Source organism: Pseudopodoces humilis, chromosome 6, assembly GCF_049639895.1.
Source record: "Pseudopodoces humilis isolate 2021_Gansu_Grassland_sample_001 chromosome 6, ASM4963989v1, whole genome shotgun sequence".
NCBI lineage: Eukaryota > Metazoa > Chordata > Aves > Passeriformes > Paridae > Pseudopodoces > Pseudopodoces humilis.
Window position 1 is genome coordinate 12171840 of NC_142205.1, and position 25921 is coordinate 12197760.

At 37.9% G+C, this 25921-nt stretch overlaps 2 protein-coding genes across 3 annotated transcripts in view; both read left to right on the forward strand.

The window, feature by feature from the left end:
* JAKMIP1 (janus kinase and microtubule interacting protein 1) overlaps positions 1 to 5613 on the forward strand; it is a 144514-nt gene extending 138901 nt beyond the window's left edge. The window contains exons 22-23 of one of the 2 annotated variants that reach the window (XM_088056484.1): positions 2696 to 2740; positions 5196 to 5613. In XM_088056484.1, the coding sequence (XP_087912610.1) occupies positions 2696 to 2740; positions 5196 to 5228 (78 nt within the window). In that variant the 3' untranslated portion in view covers positions 5229 to 5613. Of the gene's footprint in view, positions 1 to 2664; positions 2741 to 5195 lie in introns of both variants that reach the window. The other variant, XM_088056485.1, reaches the window with a different exon arrangement.
* A 681-nt stretch (positions 5614 to 6294) lies between these two features.
* Positions 6295 to 25921, forward strand: part of C6H4orf50 (chromosome 6 C4orf50 homolog) — a 35386-nt gene continuing 15759 nt past the window's right edge. The window contains 13 exon segments of the mRNA XM_088056557.1: positions 6295 to 7239; positions 8687 to 8838; positions 10059 to 10197; positions 11693 to 12388; positions 17465 to 18316; positions 18319 to 18559; positions 20343 to 20859; positions 20861 to 21120; positions 21123 to 21180; positions 21182 to 21309; positions 21312 to 21391; positions 22156 to 22260; positions 24025 to 24171. Coding sequence (XP_087912683.1) covers positions 8810 to 8838; positions 10059 to 10197; positions 11693 to 12388; positions 17465 to 18316; positions 18319 to 18559; positions 20343 to 20859; positions 20861 to 21120; positions 21123 to 21180; positions 21182 to 21309; positions 21312 to 21391; positions 22156 to 22260; positions 24025 to 24171 — 3252 coding nt within the window. The 5' untranslated portion in view covers positions 6295 to 7239; positions 8687 to 8809.

Here is a 25921-nt window from a genome sequence, read left to right on the forward strand (position 1 = left end):
TTAATATCACAAAATCTATTTTAAGACAAGATAAAATTTGAGTTTGAGTCATTGCTGCATGAAATGCAGCTCTGTCCCTAATCTACTCAAAATTATTTCCTATCCAGGATTTCTATCAGTTACAGGAAGGAATCAAGGAGTCTGGAGAGACTCTAGACTAGTAGAAGGAGGATTTGCTGTGGTTTAGATCATGAAAGAACAAAGATTTGTTTCTAAAAAAATCGGTTAGCTCAGCCATATTCTTTGGATAGCATTGCTTTGCAAAACTTTCAGGTACTGAGAAATAAAATTATTGAAGTGGCTGTGAAACACTACAGTTAAGGAATATTTGCTATAATAGAGAAACAAGTTAATATAATGGATCCAATTTTTTTTTTTTTAAGAATTGGAAGCTCTGATCAAGGTTTCAGACAGCAAATGCATTTGTGTCACTGTTGCCCAAGCAAGAGATGGCACAGCTTTCATGGACTATGGGCTCAGGTTTTTCCCATATCTGTGGAGTTTAGGCTGCTCTGCAGAGGATGGACTGACAATGAGTCTTTGTCTAGAACCCAGCAGAGTATTTTAGTTATGTTACTTTTATTGAACCAGTGTCTAGATCCCAGCATGAGTCACATCCCACGTTCATTTTCTTCAGCATTTATGGGTATGTAATCCTGCATAAACCAACTGCTGGGCTGAATGGACACATTAGTGGAGTTTTCAGTCGGTTTTTTTTCTCTTGGGATGAGAATGGGGTAAAAGGGTAAAAGGAAGGCTTTTGCAGGACTCTGGAGGGAGTTGAAAGGGGTCAGTGGGGTTTGCAGAACAGAGACAAGCTTTGGGGAGCAGCTCACTGGGTGTGGAAAAGTTTCTTCCTCATCCTTCTCTGATCTCAGCATCCCTTCATCTGCTTTCAGGACATGGCAGTCCTCCCGGTTGTACTTCCAGCAACTATTCCAACTCCCTCAGCATCTTCCTTGGCCCCGTCTGCTCCCACAGTTGTTGTCTCCCCTCTGGTGTACCTTGTCCTGCTCTTTTCAGACTATGGTATCTGTCTGGGTTTTTTGAAGAGCCAGGAGAAGAGCCTGCAGGAGCTGGGCTGCGTGGTGCTGTTGCTAGTTATTGCTTTGTGTCAGCTCCTGGTGGCGTGGTCGGGGCTGGTATGACTGTGTGTGTTGGGAGGGCAGTGCTCCATGTTTGCACTAGCAGAGAAACACAGGCAGGATTCACCCTTAAAACAGCTCTTTTGCTGCCTTTGCCCTCTTCTGTCCCAGACCACGTCTATACCTGAAGCTGTTCCTGCCCAGCAGCCAGTGATGTCTAAGGTGCCACACTTAACTCCTCAAAGCAGAGAAGTGTTGAGGGATAGACAATACTTGTACATATTAATTATTTCAAATATTACTGTTTATCCACCTATTCTAAAAAAAATCAACATCTCTAGATGTTGCTATTGCCAAAATGGAAGCCATTAAGGCGTTGCCTTTACAGTTTACACAGCAGGTATAGGATTAGCCAGACTGATAATTTTGGCAATGGAAAATAGCATTATCTCTGCTGGTTCATCAGCCGGATGGATGCAGAAAAGCACTGGAAAAGAAAGAGCTTAATCACAAGCTTAGCAGAAAGCTGGTAATGAGTTAAAATGATTAACATCCTCTTTGCTTTAATGTTACATTAGCAAGAGACCTCAAAAAAGCTTCATCTCTTTCTATTAACCTTCAACTTCTGGATGGGTAGAGGACTTCCTTCTGTCCCTATTACATTTAAATTATTTTTAAATGTAATAGGGATTAAATCCCATTCCGATGGCCCAATCGAAAATTGTGTTGTCAGGGAATCAGTGAATAATTTTATTATATAATTTTAAAATAATTTTAAATATAATAATTTTAAATATAATAATTTTAAAATAATTTTACCTCATTGTTCTTCTAAGGGTTTAATGTGTTAAAGGGTGCAGACTGATACCTACATGCTACTGATACTGAGCACAATAATTTCTTGTGGATAGAAATCTTATGCTTTTGAAGGAATAGCAGCATTTATAGCTGAGCCTGGTGGTAGCTAAGGGTGATGCACCACTTACAGTTACTCTGTCATGAGTATGACTTTTCATTTTCCTTTAGGAAGGGATTCAATTTGTAAGTTTTGTGTAAAAATCTGTCAGAACATAAGGATTACAGTATTTCTGCCCTATAGATTCTTCAGCAAACTGTCCTTCCTGTTTCTAGAGGCTATACAGAAGAATTATATAAAATCTCAGTTTTAATCTGTGTGTTGATATATTAGGAACAAATGCTGTTTAAGCATGTTGTGCTCTTCTCATAGCTGATTTTCTGCTATTTCAGTTGCATTTAGGTGTGCCCTTGGCTTGGTAAGTCTTGGTTCAGGAAAGCTTTAGTGTGTGTAACTATAAGTACTTCTTCAAGTGAATCACAAAGACAAACATAATATATATGAAGTGAAAAAATCCACAGATTTTGCCATTGTAAAGCTGCCCTGAAATACTGATTTTTTTACTACTTTTTAGAGTAAGATTGGTTTACTGTGTCTTTCTTTCAGATCAACTCAATTAATGATGTAAGACTAACTGCTGTAATGTCACTGGGTTTCATATTACATATCTTACATCTTCTTTCTTTTCTTTTTTCCTCATTTTCTTTTGATCTTATGTTATAGTTTTTGTTCCTTTTTTTGTTTTTTTCACTAGCATTCATTCTGTGGCCTTGATGACACAACTGAGCCGAGACGTGTGGTTGGTATTCTTTATATTTCTTTGTACTCAGTTTTTGTCTCCTAGATTTTGCCATGTTTTGGGGATTGTTTGTAAGATTCTGAAACCATGAGGAAGGGCAAACTGGTTTTACCTGCACAGGGAGGAAGAGTCATCTATAACGTTCAATTAGGATACTTTCATTTCTAGATTCCAGGAGAAAGTCATTGGGTTTTCAGTGAGAAATGATTTTGTAATCAAAGACTACCATAATTGCAGTGAGTGCTTTACATACTTGCAGAGCAGATATATTTTGTCTGAAACTTCAGATATTGCTCTAGGTTCCTGCCTTCTGTCATGCTGGATGGAGAAGTGACAAACAATGGTTGGCTTAAGTTTTGTTTTCTAAGAAGCCCTGTGAGCATAACCACCCATGCAAAATAAGGAGCTGATTTTGATCCTTGACGCCATGAAATAACTTTGAGAATAATAGAAGAATAACAAATTGTCCCTTTTATGAGGAGATTTGAAGGTCACAGTGTGAATGACACAACATGGAAAGGGTGAGGATAAAAAGCCTCTGTGGCTCTCCCTTGAGACATTGCCATCATTCTCACTGTCCTTCCACAGTGTCCTGATCCTTTCACCTGCAAAAGGCAGTGAATTTCTTCAGCTGTAGCAGGAGCCATAGTGCCAGTACTCACCTTTCACAGAGAACAAAAGGGAAATGCAATTTTAAAAATGGGTCCAGTCCTCTTCCCTGGAATAATGCAAGTTCCACACTGCCTTTCAGGAAGGATGGTAGCTCAACAACCTAAGTGTTTAAGGATTAAACTGTGCTTTAAACCTATTGAATATTATACAGTATTTGTATTGTTACTGTTGTTGGGTTTTTTGGGGGGGTTTGTTTCTGTTTTTTGCTTTTTGTTTTATGTTTTTAACCTGATGTACACAATGCTTTTACCTTTACAAAATTTCCAAGCTTTTTCTTCTTTGTAATCTGTTATGAATTGTCTTCAAGAAATCTCCTTGTAGTGGGAGTTTAATCAACATCTTTGAAACTGCTATCAGTACTGTGTGATGAAAAAGGAATGATGACAATAGTTACCCCAAGACTCAATTTTTAGCATGAAACAATAATTTCTTCTGCCCAGATCTCAAGTACTTTTGAGAAATCAGGCCTGTATTATTATGGGCTCTTCCTAGGGTTTATTCAGGTCCAGTATATTCAATTATCATCTTTCTGTTGATGCTCTTTGGAACTTGCTTGGGGCTTTCATTACAAGCATTGCTGCATATGCTTTTTCTTTTTCAATAAAATGGCAACAGATGCAGATGGGTGGAATGTAATTCTCAGGTATTATTGTTTTCTTAAAAGTGCAGGAGCTTTCCTTTGATTTTTAGAAGTTGAAAAGTAATTGAAATTGAGCAATATTTTTCAGAACGTTCAGGATTTCTTCTGAAATTTCTTTTATTTTGTTAAAAATTGAGTATATGCTTATAGAGAAGTGTTTGAAGAAAGGTGAAGCCTTGTGGTAAACTATTCACCTTTACACAGTTTGAAGTGAATTTTTGGATGAGATCAGATAAAACAAATGTTATTTTGGTTTAGATAAGTTTCGAAGTGTACTGTTAAAAAATTCATCAATCTATTGTCTTTGGAATTTCATCCAGGTTTTTATACCAATGCCAATTAGAGGTGCTAACATCTGGATGAATACATTCATTTTTAAATATGTTTAAAGATATGCTGGCCAAGTCAAGAGATACTTTATAAACACACAATAAACAGTAAAATCACCAGCATTTTTAAAATTCCATTTAAAATGTTTTGACATACTATGCATTCAAGGGATTGATAGGTTTCTACACTGCTATTATCTGATAATATTTTGGGTTCCCCTTGGATTAAAGAGATAAAAGAGAAAAAAAAATTAAAAGAATTTGCAAGAATTAAAAGAAATTGCAAATGTTAATAGCCTCCAGAAAATGCCTTGTGCTGATATAATGTGCTACTCTTCATGTTAACAGTAAGTACTTTAGTAATTAAATTCAAGCTTGGTGACAAGCATTTTGAGGAGATAACACAAGGGTAATGACTGTGTAGCCACACAAGTACTCCGCTTTTGAGATTTCTAGGATTGCACATCGCATTGTGGTGCTGGTGTGAAGGGCAGTGTCCTTTAGTTCATCTTGCCAGAGGCGAATTTATTATACTCTGATTAATCTAACATAGAAAAGCCAATTTTAAGATACTTAATTATAGTTGGACTTTTCAACACTGTTAACTATTTCAAGGCAAACCAGGTGATTCACTGATAATAATTTTGGTTCTAGTTATTCTGAAGGTAATATAAAACATTCAGAAAGGCATTGTGCTGCCTGTGAATTTAGTTTGATACCAACATGTATTTCTAAAGTAATGTTTTTATCTAAAGCTCAGCAGACTTCTCTTTGTTGTTTTTGTTTTCTGTTTTGGTTTTTGTTTCAATTACAGGCTATTAAAAGACCCTATGGAGTGAAAAGCTGAGTCCATGTGCAAAAATACAGAAAATATTTATTAAGCGGCTTTAAATTGGTGCATTTTTTCATAAAGCAGTTTGCATAATACTTGAAGCTGCAAAATATTTGAACTCAAAATTAGAGATTTTTTTTTTAAGATATGGCTTCGAGCTGGAATGATTTCACAATCAAATAAGGACCAGCACATCATAAACACGGAAAAAAGATATAAACAGAACTTATATTCTCACACCAACCAAACAGCAGAAAAAATACAAGTGCAATTACTGGCTGCTATGTGAACTGTTATCTACCAAATGGTTTTCTTACAGTACTGAGATTTTTGTCTCCATACTGCATGCTTTCAACAAACGTGTTTTGCATTTCACCCAAGAAACACAGGATCTCCTTTTTAGTATCTATATTAAAAAAGCTAAGTGTTTGACATTAAGTTGTCTATAGTAAATAGCGGACAGGAAGCAAACTGTTCAAAGTTGGAAACAAATAAAGATTTACAACCCTGCAGTGGTAAAATTCAGATTAAATTCCTAAGTTGGAAATCCACAGGTGCAGAAAGGAAGGGTTTTGGAGAAAGGCGAGATGGTAGATTGAAGTATGAAAACTTTAAAGTGGGTGAGAACTGTGTGGGAAATATGATTCTTTGAATGTTTCTTGAAAAGTAAGGTAATGTCTTGTAAAGACAGCTCTGGGAAAATTACAGATTGCATGGTGGCCTGAGAGGTCAAAGAGAATGCATGATGTGCTGTGCTCAGTTATCTCTTCGAGAGGAAGGAAGGACTTGGAGAAATGGGCATGTAGATAAATGTGATAAGCAGAGAAGTAGTTGAACATGCATATTTGGAAATCATGGCATCCTCTCAGGTGAGATAAAAAAACATCATCATTAGCTACCAGGAAGCAAAAATGGCACAACCTCAACCAGCAGAGGTAGACAAACAGTCATTGACCACATGAACTTCAAGAAAAAATTTGAGGTGAAGCACACGCTGAAAAAATGGAAGTTGCAAAGACCTTTTTAAGAGAATGGTTAGAAAATGAAAAAATACTACTCTTTCAATGAGGGAAAAGCAAATCAGTACTTCAGAACTGGAAAGGCAATATGAAGAAATAGCTAATTTTAATTATTTCTGAAATGTTGAGGCAAGATGAAAACATTAAGAGCACAAGACTAGAAGATAACTTTCTCCTCCCTCACATTTTCTTGAAAATCATATTTGTGTAGAAAGCCACAGAGAAACAAGTTTACTACCATGGACACACTGAACTCCAATATGAATTAGCTGACTACAGTAATACATGAAGTGGAAGTTATGATTGACAAAAATAACATAAGGCAATGAACACCTAAGGAAGGAAGGACAGAGAAGGCTGTTGAAGGCGAGGGAATCAGCCTCAAAAGCAGCCTCTTTTCTCAGATAATTATCAGGTTCTGAAGAGAAGTACTGTGTGCAAAGAATCACTGGACAAGAGCATTTACCTGCAGAAGGAGCTGAGACACTCCATGAGATTAATTCAGTCACATGCAGCAAACTGTGCCTGATGTCAGGGTTGGAATAACCCTGGTAGAAAGCACAATTCACCTTGGAAACAAGGATCATGCAAAAGTCTGGAATCTTGATCCCCAGAAGAATGTGTTGCTTACAATATATTGTTCAAAAGGAACAAGCATTTAGATAATCATATTTTCAAATAGAAATTTTTCATATTTTAGTTAAGTCTTTTAGCAGTGTGATGACAGAATGTGGAAAAATAAGGCCTTCACTGCAAGAGAGAGTTCTAGCATCACTCAAAAGCAATGGACCACAACAGGAGGTAAACAGAGCTTGAGATAATCAAACCTCGTGCCAATGAGGGAACAAGGATTCACTTGGCAAAGAAACACTTTTCATAGACACAGATTTGCTCATCACTATTTGAATATGGAACTACAAGCACAAACATGGGATAGTCAGAGCATGGGGCTGCCATGATAAGTGCACTGCACCGACAGGAGTGGGTCTTCTTACAAAGCAGAGAAGGTATGAACAGTTTCATTTCCTTACTTTGTTGTGTGTTTTGTTATTTCATTGTAATTTACACGTGACAGTTTTCTCAAGAAAACTGTCTGATTGGGCTGACATTGTCCATTGCATTTATGATGGGGTTTCTTCTGTGCTGAGCTAGCAGAATTTGTACTTTTGGAAAACAGGTAGTTGCAGTCTTACTGTCTGCTGTATATTGGTATTTACCATAGAGCTGGGGAGGGGTACAATGTGTTAACAGGGTGGGGTGTTAACAGTTTAATAATTGAGATGAAATATTACTATAATAATATGCTAATTCTAATAATTGTAATTATAAGGAGAGAGAGAGAGAATTTAACAGGACTCAAGGCAAGCAAGTGTTCTTCACGCTAATTTCTCACTACCTGCTGACCAATGGCCAGCCAGTTCCTGAACAGAGATCAGTCCCTTTCTGGGTAATTCCCTTTAGTTTATTAGTGAGCATGAAGCTCTGTGGTGTGGAATATCCCTTTGGACAGTTTGGTTCAGCTGTCCCAGCTGTGCTCTCTCCTGGCTCCTTGTGCAGCTCCTCACCGACAGACATGAGCCACTGAAAAGTCCTTGATGTAGGGTGAGCATTCCTGAGCAACAGCCAAAACATCAGAGTGTTGTCAACATTATTCCCATCCTAAATCCAAAAACAGCACTGTGCCAGATTCTAAGGAGAAAATTATCTCTGTCCCAGCAGAAACCAGGACACAGTTATAGGACTGTAGTTACTGAAGTGAGTTTCTGAAGAATTTTTAGATCTATGACTAAAATAGGCAAAAGAAAAGAACCAACCTTTGCTTGCCTTCTCAAGCCCAAATTTGAAAATTTCTTTCAGCTATGGTTTCATGACCTGTGAGAGGTGAAGTAGACATAAGTAAAATACTGCATATAGAATTCCAAAATACCAATTAAATAAACAGAATGTTTTCTCTGAAATAGTTACAGAAAGGCTTTTGAATAGGAAATATATTTTCTTTAGTCTTCTGTCTTGAAACAATAATAATGTAATACATTTATCCAAAATAAACACACTCAGTTTTATGAACTCCCATGTTTAGTAGATTATTCTCTTTTCAAAACTTTGATGCCTAATTCCTTTATTAATTAGTCTAATTGAATCTTTTATGAGGATCTCATGCTGTGAACGTCAACTCCCTTCATACATACTAATGTGGCTAATGAAATGAGACTTTCTCATAAATAATAAATGTGTTGAATCAAGAAGGACTGTTCATTTGATCATCAGAGGCTTAGACTCTTATTGCATGCTTAGACTGTACTACATTGAGAATCCAGTTTGGACTTTTTTTTCATCATGGATCCTTCATCTGGAAGAGAACAAGAATTTTGTTACTGTATTAGAATGCCCAGTAATGAAGGATTTGGTATCCTGAATTTCAGTGTTAAAATTGCTACTTCCTGGGTTTTCCAGGAATTAGAAGATGCAGGCACACCTGATGAAAATGTAAACAGTGCTGGAGAAGAGAATTTGAACCACAGAATAAAAGAGCTGGAAAAGTCAGAGCAACAACTGAAAGGTGTTCTAGAGGACTACATGGAGTCAGATTCCATCCTAAAAAACAGGTAAATGAAAGGAGGGTTTGCATTAAAATTTATTGTTATGTGACAGAAGTATTCTTCACTTTTCCCTGTGTACTGGTTGTCAAATGATACATGCAGAACCAGCAAAAAGAAAGACTTTTTGTGCTTTTTATAGCTGTCAGAATATACGTGAAATAATAATTTTTTAAGAATTATTATTTAAGTAAGATTTACAGCATGGTCTAACATATTGTTACAAACAACCAGGCAGCTTTCTTGGGATGTTTCATTCTTAAATACTCATGTGGTGCAAATTCCTATCATTTTAAAATAAGAATTAATTTGGAATTTCATGTAAAAAAAGTTCCTTGTTTCAGAAAGATTCATCTAATTCAGTGTGTTAATGCTGATCATTACAGTAGATGAAGGTGCCATTAAGCATTAATTATACATTTGACTAGAATAATAAGGTTTTGATAGTCAGCAACAGCACTGTTCTAAAGAATGTCAAAATTAAAAAGGATAGGAAATGTAAATGGCATTAAAACACTTATTTGTGTAATTTTTAATTGCTTTGAATTCATCAAGGAATTTTATCAGAAATTTTTTAACAATAGACTTTTTTCAAAATAATAATTAAACTTTTAAAAAATATTTTCATATCACACTTCATGATTTTGTGCCACCATTTGACTAGCAACAAGCAAAGCCAACCTCTATTTTGTCACCATCCATCTTTGCAGACAAAGTCAATACAATTTTGCACTGTAGGTTTTTGTACCTACTGAAGGCATGTTGCAAGTGAGATATTTTCACTTCATCTCCTAAAACATAGGTACTTGTAGGTTGCTTGTAATGTTAATTTTGATGGGAAACGTTTACTGTCATAAAAATTGAATTCACTAACTGTGAACCTACAATAGTCCTATGATCAGGTACATGCAGGGACTGAAGTGTTGTGGTTGTCATTATGGTAAGTTGTTACTTCATATAGCATACCAAACTCCATTGAATAAAAATCCTGTAAATGTGTTTGCTTATGATATTCTTATTAAGTCACCAGAAGGGTGCATAATGTGCAAACCCAGTAGACTTTTTAAGAATTAAGTGTTTCTTTTGTAAGTGATCAAAAATTTGTTACTATTTTATTTTTGGGAGACAAATACAAAAATAAAGATAAATCGATGCATTGCTTGTGGCTGCTTATCCACCTGGAACTGTACTGTGGTATTTACTTAGCCAAAATGTTCATTCTCTCACAGGATGAAAGAGCTGGAGCTGTCACACAAAACACTTCTTGTGATGATTGATCGACTGTATGTGAAGCTGGACCAGGTTGAAAATGCCAATGTGCGCATTAAAGGGAAACTGCGAGACATTCAGGAGGACCTGATCAGCTTGGTGAGGGGATATTGTTGCAAATGACCTGGTTTACTTCCTCTTTGTGGTAGTAATTTATAAGTCCAGCTCATCTCCAGTGACCTCTGTTTTTAAGCAACAAATCATCTCAGCCTTTCTTTTTTTCTACAACCAAAAAAGTCAGAAGAATTTTTAGATTTTTTTCTTCCAGCTTTCTATTTCTCTGTTGGTTTTGATGGCACTGCTGTTTTTTCTCTCATTCAGGTCCTTGATCAAATTTATGCTCCCCTTCTTACTTTCTCCTTAGGACTCACTCAGTGTATTTCTTCTTAGGTCAGACTTTATCTCTTGAGCCCCATACAACAAGCATTTTTACCTTGCTCTTGCAATGGATTCATGAAAATGGAGAAGGAATGAAAGATTTTCAGGAACAGGCTTCAGTGATACAATGTCTTTTGATTCTGTTTATCATAAGATACACTTTCATTTTCTCAGCATTTTAGGTTAAAGTTGAGTAACAGGACACTAGTACCATGTGGCAAGATTCACAAGAATGAAGAATAGTCTCTGCTTTTGTAATTAAAAGTGAAATGTATTTTCAAGACTCGGGAAGCTTATACATACATTCCCATCAAGAGTTAACAAAACAAAATACTAGCCCACATCTACCTGACTTTTCAGCCTAGTGTTCTTTCTGACCAGTCCTTGCCAGTGACTACCTCAGAGAGGAAAGTACTGACGATCAAAGTGACTGATCTAAAGAAGCCCTTGAAAGACCAAAGTTATTCCTTCATGTCTCTGTGCCTTCAGTCTTGCTTCAAAATTGCTGCAATGTCCCTGTCATACTGGTGGCTCTTACTCTGCTCAAAGCAAGGGCAGTACGGGACTCATGAAAGCCTCTCTGCCTTTCTTTGGCATCTTTCACCTCTAAGTCTCTGTGTTCACACACTGTAGTGCAAAGGAAAATACCAAAGTCTTTCTCAAACTGTTTCAAAGGACATCTGTTCTTTCTCCTTTTTCAGGAGTCTCATAAGAGGAGCTGACAGATGATAGGTATGGTGAAAAGCAAAGGGAAAAATCCTGGGCTCTGGAAAGTGTATGTCCTGTTTTTTATAACAGAACCACAGCTTCTCTGCCTGTAACACCCCAGTGCTACAGTACTGTCAGTGTTAAGGATCTGTCACTGTGTAAATCAGAGCTGGATATATGAATTACATTTTTAAGGTTCATTTTGATTTAATATGTACTAGAACATGCAAAAATGTGTTTAAAAATTTCCTGTATGTCATGTAGTTGCAGATGTTGATGAGTTTGGTTTTTTTGTTTCCTACTGAGATGTTTCAGTGATGGCTGAAATGACTAAACAGGTTATTTTTGCTCTAAATACAGTATTTTACTGGCTTTTAAAAAATTCTACTTATGTCATTCCTGAGTTTTCAGAAAACAAGGGCATAATTATCACTAAATTAAGAAAAAATATAAGGGAACAAGAGCTTTAATATTAAGATGTTAACTGTACATCTCACTGAAATGATAGGTTGAAAACCAAAAGAAGTCGGAGAAGAAGCACAAGGAAAAATTGCGTTGGCTTCAGGAGCAGCTGAAGACAAAAGAGGATGAAATAAAAAGCCAGTCAGAATATTTTGAGCACTACAAACAAAGGCAGAGACAACAGACAGAAGTACTGAGGAAAAGGGACTGTTACCTTCAGGGTGAGGTATCTAGGCTGGAAAAGCAAGTCCTAGATCTTAATGCCCATATTGCTCTTTTGACATCCAAGTTAGAAGAGGGAATGGTGCAGCACCTCCAGCAGAAGCTGCAGTCATTGTGCAGTGGGACTCAGGGCTTTAAACACCCTGGTGTGGAAGAAATGGAGTGGAAGACTTGTATTGAAAATGTGGAGCATGATGTGAAAAGCCACCTCAAGGCATTTCAGCAAAACCTGAAGTCCTTGAGGGAGAAAGAAGAGGACACTAGAAGAGAACAGGCAGACCTGCTGACTGAACTGCAGTTCTCTCAGAACACTGAAGACTTTCTCAGAACAAAATTGGAAGAATCTCACCATCACATCTATAGTTTAAAATTATCTGAAATCAAACTACAGGAAAAATTGGAAGAGCTTTTAGATGAAAACAGAACTTTGAAAGATCAAAGTACTGTGAAGTTGAAAAGGAGTAAAGAAAAGGACTCTGAACTTACAAGATTGGTGGATGGGGACAACAGGGTTAACCTGGTAAGTCAACTGGTAAGTAAAAATAATGCAAAATGTAATTAGCTTTTATCTTTGTATCACCTTGGATTACACCTGTCATTAGAGGTACAGCCAAGATACAAGTGTAAGCCTTTATCCTGCCTGATTCTTTTTTCTTATTATTGTTTATTAATTAGTACTTCCCAATGTCTCTTTCACACCCAGAAGAATCAGTAATCAGAACTTCATCACATCAGAGCTTTTGTTAGGTGCACACTGAGGACACTCAACAAACCTTTTTTCCTTAACCTTTGAAGTGATGTGCTCATGGCAAAAAGTCTCAATTGGCACTAAAAGTAGAGCCCAGAAGAACTTCTGAGACCTTGTGGACACCACTCAGTGGAGGAGGACACATATGGTTGGATGAGTTTTTGCATGTTATTCATGCCCAAATGCTGGAGCAAAAAGCACTCTTGACAATAAATCTTGTCTATGAGATTTTCTGGATAATGGTAAACAAGGGAAAATGGATGTGGCGTTCATGACCAGGAATGAGCTGAGATAGTCAATGGTTTGTGGCTCTGTAGCATTGTGATATGCCCTGAATACACTGAATAGGACTTGTTTGCTTCAAGCACTTCACTCCAGCTCTGCATGGGAAAGCTCTGCTCATGCTGTAATATGGCATTCAGCTTTTGCCAATTCATTTTGCTGACAAGGAACAATTATTTTCACAGAGTGGGCTCAAACAAAGTTTTATTCTTCATGCACTGAGGTGCAGGGTATTTTTATTCTGAGACTTTATTTAAAATGAGATCAGCTATGCCTCATTCAGATTGTGACCTGATATCCCAAGAACTCTCCTGATTTTAACTGCAGTTAACCAAGAGGTAAGAGGCATGAACAAAACCCTTTTATACTGGAGGTCAGTCGGACTGTGAGTACTTCCAGAACTGGGAGAAGCTAGAGAGGATCTTGTATCCATAAAGCTAGAGGAAATACAGACAAATTTTTTTAACCTGGTAGTTGAATGCACTTTTGCAGGCCTGGTGATTTTATCCCGTTAGTGTTTCTACAGTCCCAAAGCAGTGAGCTTCAGGAGGTTGTGTCTGTGAGAGAGGGGTGAGATCATCCTGCAATAACCAGCTGCACGTGGGTGACCTCTGAGGAGAGCTCGGAAGCTACACCTCACCCCACGTCTCTGTAACTGCCCTGAGGTGGCAGAAAGACCAACTGCTTACCCTGAGCCATTGCTATAGTTACTTTAACTAGTGTATTCACTTATCCTTTTGAATGAAGAATACGGTTTAAATATATATTAAGATACTTCTTGAGGGACTTGCACTGAGTTGTAAATAGGTACAACAAACAAATGCACTATGAGGGTACTGCACAGCTAAAATCAAGAGGAGTGAAGGCCTTCAGGGACAGAGGAGAAGTAGTGAAAAATTACCATTGGTTTGATAAAATTGAGAAAAGGAGAAAAAAAAAGTTGAGTTATTTAAAGATGTGAAAGCAAGACACACAACTAATTGCCTGAGGCCAATCCAGGAAGTATCAAGAAACAGGACTCTTTCTACGCTGTACTCTAATAAAGGCCTATTTTTTCCTCTACATGAACCATTCTTCTAACCATTGCTTTTCTAAATATTAATTTACATTTCTGGTGTCATAGGAGGTTAGAGTTTCAGTTACCCAGTCTTTGGTATAAATGAACAGGCCATCATTTATGTTTACTTTACTGCAGAGTAAATAGTGTTCTTTAAATGCTGTGTATAGCATCAGCAGCATCAAATCTTGTCCCTTCTGCATTTATGGTTGTCTCTTCCTCCTATTTTTGTACTACAAAAACATTTGCATTTTTCTAATAGAAAATGACTTGAGATAGCAGGGAAAAAAATTTCAATATCTATGATAAAAGGAGGAGGGAGACATCTGGTGTTTTTCTGTAAAACCAGCATGTATTAAAATAGAATTTCTCAGTCTCATTACCTCGACCTTGTAGTATTTAAGCCAAAGCAGTGACAAGAAAAATCCTATTTGAGCTCATCATACTCCATCAACAGCTATAAAAATGAGAAATTATGTGCAATACAAGATCCAATTAGGCTGAACACCAAGGGATGAACTGCATCTCATGGTGGAATGTAGTCACGTAAATCTTGTAGAAAACTGGAATTTCCAGACTCAGTATCAGCATCCTGTCTGCAGTATTCCAGTTGAAGTATATGCCTGAATGAGAAATGAACATGCACCAAAAAGCAGCTTGTTACATGTGGCTGTGTGTTGACTTATTGGTTTCTAGATGTGAGCATTAGGGGTGTCTGTTGAAGGTGAGGGAAAAGTATGAAAAAACAAAGCAATGCACCTTTCTGCAGCTTTCACATGACAGCTGAGGTCTTGATTTTTCAGTGTGATGTTCTGCCACCTGAGCATTGTATCTTATACATCATTTTGTGTAACTTTCTTTTGACAATACCCACGTATCAATCAAGAATTGGTATCTTTAAAGAAATAAATGAGAAGGTGCAGGAAAGGAATGATTGTGTTTCAAGGAATTGGCATTGGTTTCAAACAGGTTGCCCAGAGAGGTTGTGGATGCCCTGCCCCTGGGGGTGTTCAAGACCAGGTTGGATAGTGCCTGAGCAAGCTGGTCTAGTGGAAGGTGCCCTTGTTTATGGCAGGGTGATTGAAACTAGATGATCTTTAAGGTACCTTTCAACCCAAACCCTTCTATTAGTCAATATTACTGAGAAAATAAAAGAAATCTTGGAAGTGTTGTGGTTTTCACTTAAGTTGTGTGTCCCAGTCAACATCTTTTAATAGAGCACAACAGTGAGGCAGCTGACTTGGGTTGAAATAAAAATTATTCTCAATGGTGATTCTGTGGAAAACCAGCAGCCCTTTCTGACTGGCTAGGAACTGAAGACTTGGAAGTCACTGCCTTTCCCATCCATTTGTATTTTAAAACTGCAGCTCAGTGCAAAGGGACCAGATTTATTTTCTGCTGGCATTTGATGCAGAGCAGTGCAGGAAGACAAAAGTGCCTGTGTTGGCTTAGTTTCTGTGGTGTAGCTGTTTTGGTTACTGTCTCAATCGTGTTTTGTTGAGACAATCAAATCTGAGTCTTCTGTTCTCTGGAAATGAGCACAGTGCATGTGAAATGTGATCTACTGTTATCAAGCAGTAGGGGTATCTGTTTTGCATCAGGAAGTGTCAACATTTTCAAATTCAATCAAGGACTCAAACGTAAAGAACAGAATATGAAATCAGCAATTAAATTATCAATGGACAAACAAAATTTTGTTCGGAATGATTATTCCACTTTGAGTTCTTCCAGCCTATGAACAATTGTCTTTGTAGTTGGGCACTGAACTATTAGTCTTATTCCCTACTTGATTGAACTTTCTTTAGTCTTTTTTGATGGCCATATAATTTAGTCACTGTTCCACCTGTGATCTGACATATTACATGCTTATGACTCAGATTTTCTCCCTTACTGCTTTGTAAAGTATGAAGGTGTGGTGCAAAACCAGCATATTAGGGAAAACTGTAGGAAACTTTAGAATTATAGCATTTACTGGAAAATGTTGAAATTAGAAAATTGTGTGAAACAATAGCAGTTATAATGAAATAATGGGTATTTTTAATGCAAAATGGCAAAGAAAATTTATATCCCTGTTTTTCATATCACAAACACCATATATATGTATATAACCTGTGGGTTTTTTTCCTTCTCCTCCCTCTTTTCCCATTAAGAATGGAGATCTAATTCAGGATGAAGTTCAGAATCTGAAATGGAGATCAGTCTTGGATTCACACAAAAGCAGAGCTACTCAAACTCCAGTTGTGCTGCTCTATGATAAAGAGTCTGGTATGCAAAGAAATATGAGGTTTTGCTTTCATTTTTGCACCATTAATGTGAAGATGATTTCATTCCTATATGACTTAGAAGGTGTAAACCCTAAACCCTTTGAAAATCCTCCTAATCTGTAAACTGTATCTGGGGAAGATGAAATGATAACTGTTTGCCACTACTTAGATATGAGCTTTCACAAGAAAACCCAGAACTTCCAAGAAACTACGGAAGTGAGGGGGTACTTTATATGTCCTGGATGAAGTATAGTATTTGGGAATGCCATGCAGCAGACAGATTTGCTCTTCAGACTAAACAATGTGAAAGCTTTTTTTTGGTAGATTTTATAAGGTAAATTCTTCCAACATAAATTAATGGAAATTTTATAGTAAATTTTAGTGTATGTAAATGTGGACCTGCACTGAGTAATTTTAACCAGTAAATTTAATCCATAAGTTTTCACCTGCCCATTGTAATTTTGTATTTTCTATTTCTAAATGCTTTGGGAACTGGAAACCATGAACCCCAAATACACCTTGGTTTAGACCTCAATATTTATGGGGATTTTATGAAGCTCATTTTCATGTTTAACATCATGCTTGTATCTGTATCAGTGGTGGTGTATGCTGCTGGTAGAGAAGGTAATTTTGAGCATACTCTCACTTAAATATTTTTCTATTCAAAACATCTGCTTGGATGGTTTTGGGTTTGTTTTTTGTGTAACTATCTGGGAGTGCCATTACATTTGTGCAGTGCTTTACCATAACAGAAGCACCAGTCTGTAGTTGTGATGGACTGAAGCAGATGGAAGAGCTACCAGAAGAACTTGTACCTGTTTTGGAATGTAGTTCCAGTGCCTTTGCGAAAGTTGCTGGTCTAGCTGAGACTGAGCAGGTGAGAAGTAAAGTTACTGCTGTTCTTGCTGTCTTTGTGCGCAGGGAACATGTGAAATTGGAAAGAAAATGAAGAGTTGGTGTATTTAAAGGTGAATTTAAAAGTAGTTTCAAATCATAACTACTACAGATGCTTTACAAGGTGAATACAGGTGTGTACTAAGAAGATTATTTACTTACTCATACCTAATTTGTAACCTTACTCTTGTTGCAAGACTTTAGATAATTTGAAAAGCCTTTGTATGATTTTTTTTCCTTATCAATCTGTAATGGAGTATTTTGTGGATGAAGGAAAAAACAAATTATAATTAGTAATGTACTTTAGCTTATATTTTTCAGTTTGAAACATTTCTCATTTGCTATCATCAGGTCACCCTTGGACCACAGAGGGCAAATACTCTAGAGGACAGTTTCACTTTGCTCAGGTGTACCCCAAGTCATCATGCATCAGGACTGCTTCCCCCTTGTTCTGAGAAGTTACCCAATGATGAGACAAGTAAGGAAACCAAAGATGAGGAAACCTTTTTTCTCATGGATGAACACACTATAACTCTACCAGTGAAGACATTCCCTGCTTCTGTGGTTGAAATCTTAATGAGGAAGAAGCTCCAACTCAGCTTGTTTGCATCTGGAAGATGCCACATAACGGCTTTCACCACTGAGAAGAAAGTGAGGAGTTTGAGTTTCTGTGAGACAAATACCGATCTTTGGTCTGATGGTCTTTGCATTGTTGCAGAAGGAGGATTTTATGACAGAGCTACTGAACTTCTTCATGGAAAGTTGCCTTCCACTGTGGCTGAAATTTTCACAACATCTCTAGAAGAATGCAACGTGGAAAAACATTGGGGAAACAAGCAAATTCTAACAAAAAACGTAAGTAAAACCAAATGCCTGGATAAAGATGTTGATGATGAAAAGTATCACCAAAACATCTTTACAGGGGGAGCTAGAAGAGAAGAAATGCAGAATGACGATGCCTAACAACAGGTGACCTGTGATCTTGAGGAAAGTTGTAAAGTTTCCTACAAATCTGAATTGTTCAGTCCTTGGAAGCAAGAAGTGGAAGCCAGAGAGAGTCTCCATAGCACACAGGGTACCCAGAGTTCATCTGTTGATTTTAAAGACTTTAAGAAGTGTTTTGAAGGGAGCCCTGAATGAATGCAGAAAGAAGAAAATATTTCAGAAAATTGCATCCCTGATCTGAATAGTGGATGTGATAGACAGAAGACATAATTGAAATGGAAGGGAAAGGAAAGCAGGCTCAGAAACCAACTCACCAAACAAGCCCCTCCAGCAATACTGGCCTGAAAAAAGGGAAAGATCAGACCTTGAAACTATGTGAACCAAAAGAGAATTTCTCATGTCAGAAGATAGCTGCTAAAAACGTGCAACATGCATACTCTCAGAATATTTTTTCGTCAGATGAAGAGTGGTATCCACTAAACTTGCTGCTTCCTCTGCATAGTGGTTTCAGTTCAGAAACTGGGCAGAAACACCAATTAAGTGTTGGTTCACCAATCTGAATTTCCCAGCCAACAGAGCAATTTATGTAGTGGGTTTAGTGCTGGCCAAATGCCAGTGCACCCACTGGAATTATTTACTAGTTTTCTGCTGTGAAATAAGGATTAGGAGAGCAAAGCAGGCTCAAACTTTAAAGGGCATAAAGAAAACTTTATTAACATAACTAAAAGGAAAAAAAAATAATGAGAAAATCAGAATAAACCTTCAGAACATTTTTCCTCCCTCCACACTCTCTTTTCTTTCCCAATGACAATGTAAAGAGACAAAACCTGGAACTTTCAGTCAGTTTACCACCTCTAGAATAGTCTTCAGTTCACTTAGGGAGAGGAGTCTCTCTTGCCATGCCATGGAGACTTCTCCACAAGAAACAGTTCTATTATGGCTTCAGTGTCACAGCAAATCAGACATGCAGGAAAGGAAAATCTGCTCGCAGTGTAAAAGTCCCTCTCATGCCTTGCAGCTTTCCCACAGCTGCTCTCATGGGCCCACTTACGGGGTACTATTTTAAGGATAAGCTGTTCTAGCATAAAGCAAAAGTTCTCTTCATCCATCTCTGGGAAACAGAGGTTTTCTTCTATTACTGGGGCAAGGTTCCTCATCTCTGTCTGTTAAAGCTACTTCAACCTCTGCTTGCTTCAGCATTGGTGCCTCTCTTCATGGCTGTGGTTAGAACACTGCATCCTCCCAGTGCATTCCATGAGTTACAGGGAAAGAGTCTGATAGATCAAACATATCTTCACCATAGCCTTACAAAAGAATTTCAGACAAAGACTAAGGCATTTCCTCAATCCCCTCCCATCTAGAATTTGACTCCTTTACTGACCTCAGTGTCCCATGTTGTTTTCTCTGTGTGTCTTCACCCTTTCCTTTTCCTGATTTGGGAGAGAATTGGTGTTTGTAAGTTCGTTTGTTCTAAAGCTTTATCAATTGAAACAGTTTTTATAAAGAATTCTGCAGTGCTGAAAGGCTGATCTCATCCAGGCTCCACAATCGAGGAATTGCTGTGTTTTTCACTGCTGATCATGTGGTCCCTGCTGGCACTGGCTAAGCTATGCTGGCTGCTGTTACCCCCCCTGCGCCTTTCCTTCATGCAGGGTGCTGGGAAAAGAAAGAACACTGCTGCCACTGGTTTTGTCCTTTTGTACATGTAGCCATGGCTGGCTAAAAGCGGCTGAGCAAGCAAAGCCCATTGCGAGTCATGTCAAGATAGCTGCAGCTGCAAAGCGCTGCCCCAGTCGTGCTGATTTTGGCCATGCATTCTTGGCCATGTGGCTGCTCCTGGACCGGGCAGACAGAGGCCACTCCAGGCACTGGTCCTGGCCACACAGCTGCTCATGGCATTGGGATAGTCCTGGTGGCATGGCCTGGCAGCAGCAGAAATCTTGGCCCAACCAGTGCCACAGCAGAGTCCAGCCTGGCCAGGACTGGCCCCGTGGGGCTGGGTGGGTCAGCTACCTGCTCAAAGGCCAGAAGCCAAGAGAGAGCTTTTCCCAGGCTCTGTCTGTTTTTAAATGTGTTTTTCCATAGAGCTGTTTTCAACTCTTTTAAGTGGTTTAACGGGGTGTCAATCTTGAAAACTAGCCAGCTAATTGGCTCCTCAAACTTGCCAGCTGATTGGCTCTTCTAAGCGAGCCAGCTGATTGGCTCCACCAGGTCCCACCCCCGCAGCCCATGGCCTCCTGCCCAGCTGAGCACCAGCCTCGGTCAAACCGCGACACTCTGCAAGAGAGGCCTGGGTGCTTACACAAACTGTTCCAGCCAGGGAACAGTTTTTATGAGTGTTTCTGCCATCTGTCACCCCTGGAATCTGGAAATGAATGTAATGTGAAAATATCTGTACTGGAAAAAACAGTGGCTGCGTGTTCTCAGAGGATATTTCTGCTGATGCAACAGAATGAGAATTACTCCTAGAGAGTCAGTATGTTACAAGAGGAGAATGACAAATACGCTTAGATGATGTGTTTCCTGGAAGAGCTGATGGATACACATTTTCAGCGTGTTTTAGGAGATGAGGCTAACTTTGTTTCATTCCAAAACTTAGTTAATAAGAACATTGCAACTTTTTCTAAGAATCTCTCATATGTTGAAGAGAAAAACAGCAATTCTGAAAAAGACTCGTCGGCAATTGTATCAAATAAACTTCTCATCAATCTATCCCTGAATGGAAGGAAAATGAGGTATTTCCAGATGCTTTCTGTCCTGAAAGAAGAAAGAACCAGATGCTTCAAAGAAATGGCTAAATTATAAGAACTATGTAGCAAAGTATAATGAATTTTAACAAGAGAAAAAAAGAAATTTTCGAAGAATAGCTCTTTCAGAAGGTGAAAAAGAAACTTCTTTGGGACATTTGGTGGAGATGAAGTATAAGCAAGACAAATACAGGACTTTAGTTTCAGAACTCCAAGCCTGCAAAACTAGCTATTAGCAAACCATTTCTGACTTACAGTCAAAATGTGACTTACAGGAAAAATGTGTACTGAAAAAAGAGATAGAATCAATCAAGAAGCTTCAGAACAGCTTGATGAATTTCAGAAAGCAAATGCAAACTTTATTTTAGAAAAAAAGAATAAAATAATTAATATCTTCTTTGGGTTTCACCTATGAAGAGCTGAGAAAAGAGAAACGTATAGGAACAAAGAAAAATATAGTAAAACTAAAAGAAGAAAGCAAACAACCTGGTCTTAAGCTAGAGAAGTTGAAACAGCATGTATGGTAGTACAAACTGAAGAACAGGGAGTTCTAGCTGTAGATCCTTCAGATTATTCCCCTGGGGAAAAGATAAATAATAACAGTAAGGAATGCTATCAAGCACAATCTTCTAAAGGAAGGGAGATACGAATGTCATTTGGAGGGCAAGCCTGAATTAACTTTGTGATGGAGGAAACTGTAACCTCTAACATGAGCTGAGGTGCTCAAGTTAACTTGGAAATAGAAGGCAAAATGCCAGAGAGGATTTTTTTTGGAATGTTGTATTTGAGAATGGTAGAGTGATACAGCAAGCTACAAAGTTAAAAATAATACTTAAAAGACTCCACTGTTCAGGCCTTTTAAAAAGTATTTATGTTATTGCAGGAGTAAAACCGTTTACAAGAAGCTTTTATTCTACCACAAGTTGTCCTAACAGAAGGAAACTTGTTGTTATGGTGAAAAAATCATGTCTTGGTGAAATGTGTGCACATGTTCATTTACTATTTTTTATTCTTATTGGGTCTATTTATTTTTTTTTTTCATTGTTTTGATGCATATGAAACATATCTCTAAAGGCAGGATCTTTACTTGTGGTGGATTTCTCATCCATGGTTTTCCTCTGTAGTTGTGTATCTTACACCACAGTGAAGTTCTGTGGAGATTGCTATGTACTTATAAATGCAGAATTACTACTTCACTTAAGAATAGTCAACAGGGAAATATTTATATGTAATACCTTGATTTCATACAAGTTTTTTGTAGTAGTTTAGGAGGAAACCTTATGTTGTTCTATAAATGACTGTGTGCCATTTGGTGCAGGTGAGAGGAGTCATCATGTCTTTCTGTCTGTCCAGGGCAGCATGTTTGAAAGCTACTGTATGATGAAAGAACAAGTCAGAAAGGCAGAAGAGGAACTAAAAATACAGCAAAAGGAATTAGAAAAATCAAAGAAAGAGGTAACCATCTACTCTGATGTACTTCTGAGGAGCATATTTGTTTTTTCTTGTGTTTTCTTACATGGCTGTCTTCTTTCTGCCGGGTTCTAACATTTTTACAAAATAGGGAAGTCTCTGATCTTCAGAACAAAAATGTTCCTCTGATCTTTGAGTGATGGATGGCACAGTCACTCTTGGTTGGCCAGGACATCAAGTGAATTTCATTCCTGCAGCACACTGTGGCAGAGGCTGAGTGCCCTGATAAAGGCACACACAACAACCTTCCTACTCTGCCCATCTCTGGGCAGCTGCTTCCCTCCACATCACTGGGAATAAGAAGAAGGAGAAGGCAGTGGAAATACTGAGGGTTACTGCAAACAGGAATTGAAAGTAGTTTCTGAATGAGAAGCCAGATCAGCCTGGCACTGTCAGGGGATTGCTATATCCAGAGGCATTGTCAGGCGTGCTGCCCCTTCTCTCCACAGCTGTGTAGCAAACACCAAGTCCAGCAGCACCTACTTGGAGACTTGTGTGGGTGGGTAGTTCTGTGTCTGTGTGAAGTAAATCTGCACTTCTGACACCATCTGAGGAAGCTTTCAGCGTTCCTTTCCAAATGCACTACGTATTCACATTCCTGTTTTTTACTAGTCAGTCTCCACTCCATGCACATCTAAGCAGAATGTACTGTTTTTATGGTAAGTGTCAGTTTAGGGGGTTGTAACAGGCATCACTCACACGCCCTGTGAACAAACCATTGGCAGCAATGGATGTGTTGAGTTTATAAAAGAAAAATAGCAACTGAGTTTTTGTGATGGTTGTATGAAATTATTGTCCTCTGACAGCTGCTTTATAAGATTTCCCAGCTTTCAAGTGAGGCAACCGGAATAAAGGGGTGGATGTAGATGACTTTTGGATGGTTAGACAAGGACTTCTGACCTTGTGTTTTGAATGTAAAGAGATAGTGTCATTTTTATTTATTTTGTAAAATCTGATTAACTTGGGTCCTTTTGTGTGTTATAAGGAAGTTGTGTGGTAAAATATTTTTCTCAGTTTACTTAAAATAATGTGAAACCTTTGCTTCCAGAAGGGAGAAAAGATGATACAGCATACGAAGGAAAGAGCTTGCTATCAGGCAAGATCTATTGAAGGGCTTGTTTGTGGTTTTTGGTTTGGGTTTGCTTTTGTTTTCAAAACTGTGTTAATATGTGCAAGTGGAATAAAGGCAGCCTAGAATAAACTTAAAGGTGGACATATGGAGGGAATTTTTTCCTCTTCTTTGCATTCTTCATTTTTGACATTTTTGTTTTGATTCTCAAACTGAATTAAACACTGCGTTTTGCCAGCTGCTGAGAAAATTAACTCTGTCCCAGTTGAAACCAGGACACATTCCTCAAGAAAACCTTTTCCCCCGCCCAGCTAATAAAAAACTTGCTTTCACTTTGTGCTGAGGGCTTTCAAAGATGTAATCTCTGAAATCATGTGCACTTACACCACTGCTTTTTTAAACTTTATTCAGATTATTCACTGTACCTTCACATTTAGAAATAAAATAATATTTTTTGGCATATCTCTAGTAAGATATTCTATAGGACATACTTCTAGAGTTGCATTAATGTCTTATGGTAAGATTGTAGTGTATTGTATAACTTAATTTATTTTAACCAATTTATAAGAATTCAAAAGCTATGATGTAGAGAGCAGCCTCAAATCTGTGGTTGTAAGCTGGTACTGGAAAAGGATACTGCTGGACTAATTGTACTGAGTAATTTTTGTTCTTCCTGTTAGGCTCAGAAGTGGTACAGAGAACTTGGTTTTGCTGAAACAAGGTATGAAGAAACCAAAACTCGCTTGATGCAGGCTCTCTCAGAATTAGATTGCCTTAAGCAAGAACTTGGGGACAAAATACAGGGAAAGCAGCACTGCAAATTAATGGTATGTATGTAAAAGGAATGGAGAAAAGCGTGTTCCTTGGGAGGGAGTGTTCTGGCTGCAGAAAACACCCATTATTGGTATTGAGAATAGATTTGAAGCAAGTGTAGAGCCTCTCCAGCCACTGGAAATTTAAAAGGGAGCAGATGTTATGCAAGGTAGACCATCTGTCTGCAGAATAGTCCAGAGTCATGGCTCTGCATGGGCAGTATAAACAACTCACTTTTTTATTTAGGAGGGCTCTTGTTCTTCTGTCTTTACCCAAAGTCATTTTTAGGTGGCCTTAATGAAAGGTCTTGGACTGCAATCTGCAGTGTTTCCAGTATTTGGCCTTTTTGCCCTGATTTCAGGCCTTGTAGCCTGATTGTAGCCTGATTGCTGGATTTGGACAGACAAAATGACACTGTGAACAGATGGTGTGGATTAAAGTCAAAGTCTTTAATAGATGCATGTGGCCCAAATATGTGTCCCCAAAATCCAGGAAATCTTTCTGTCTCACTGGAATGTGTTTGTATCGTGGAAATTCTGGTTTTGCTGTAAATTAAACTTTTTTTAATTTTCAGGTGGTGCTCTGTCTTGATACAGGTTTATGTTTTCCACCAAAATAAATTGTTTTATGGAAAGATTTTTAATTACTAAATAATCTTCTGGAAGCCCCTTTTATAAAGACATTTCAGCTAACACTTGAAACCATTTTTTCCCTCCTTAACTGGTGAGCTGCAAAGAAGAAATATGCAATTTCTACCAGCTGGAAAAGCACATTTGTAGCAATCTACAAATATTTGCAAATTCATTTTGAACAGGTTGGATAGATACGGCTTTAAAGAAAATAGAAACAAATTCTGGAAAATATAAGGAAAACATAAACATTCTGAGATCAGGTCAGATGCCTAAATGTCACTGTTTATCCCAGTTAAAGGCCTTAGGGCATCCTGTAAGTCCTAGGCAGTTGTTTCATGTTAGCTTGTATAGCTTACATGGCACTGTGGGTTGGTATTTATTTAAACAGCTGAGTTCTGACTGTTAAATGAAAAAGTACAGATTCTTCATATCATTGTGATGTATTGGCATGTAGCATCCTAGTACAATAGAATTGATTTCAAGCAAGAAGAAACTTCCAAATTGTTTGGAAAAAAAAGAAATGTGTCACATGTTTTGTTTAAGCTAGCAGTTAAGATTTTGGGTGCATTTTTGGGAAATGGAGCGTTAATGCTTTGTTTAGGGATAGTCTGGGGCAATTATTGTTTATTATGTTGGTCAATGAAGTAAGATGTTAATTATTCCTGTGACTCACATGGAAATAAAATTCATCAACCTTGACAGAATGCTTTTACACTGGAAAAAGTGCAGGTCAGCCTTCCTCTGAAAAACCCTACCACTTTTAAATCCCTCCAACAACTTCTGATTTCAAACTTACAATTAGTGTTTATTGATCAGTAGTGTATATTTATGCAGTACTGTGGTGCTGTTTGGTTTAGGTCTGACTTCTTCATCCAATTGAATTACTTGTAGGCTTAGTGTCAAATTTTTGAATACAGGTGTCTCATTCCAGGGTCAAAGATGCAGTCCATGTACATCACAGAACTGAGTTTATCCTTCAGTTGCACTGTTTGATGGCAGAACTAATTATCTGCATAACTCAAGTCCATTATGTTTTAACCAAATAATATTGATGTTATTGGCACAATTTAGCAAGTAGAACAATAGAAAATAGAGTAGATGTATCTTAACGAAGGTCAACTTTATTTCAATC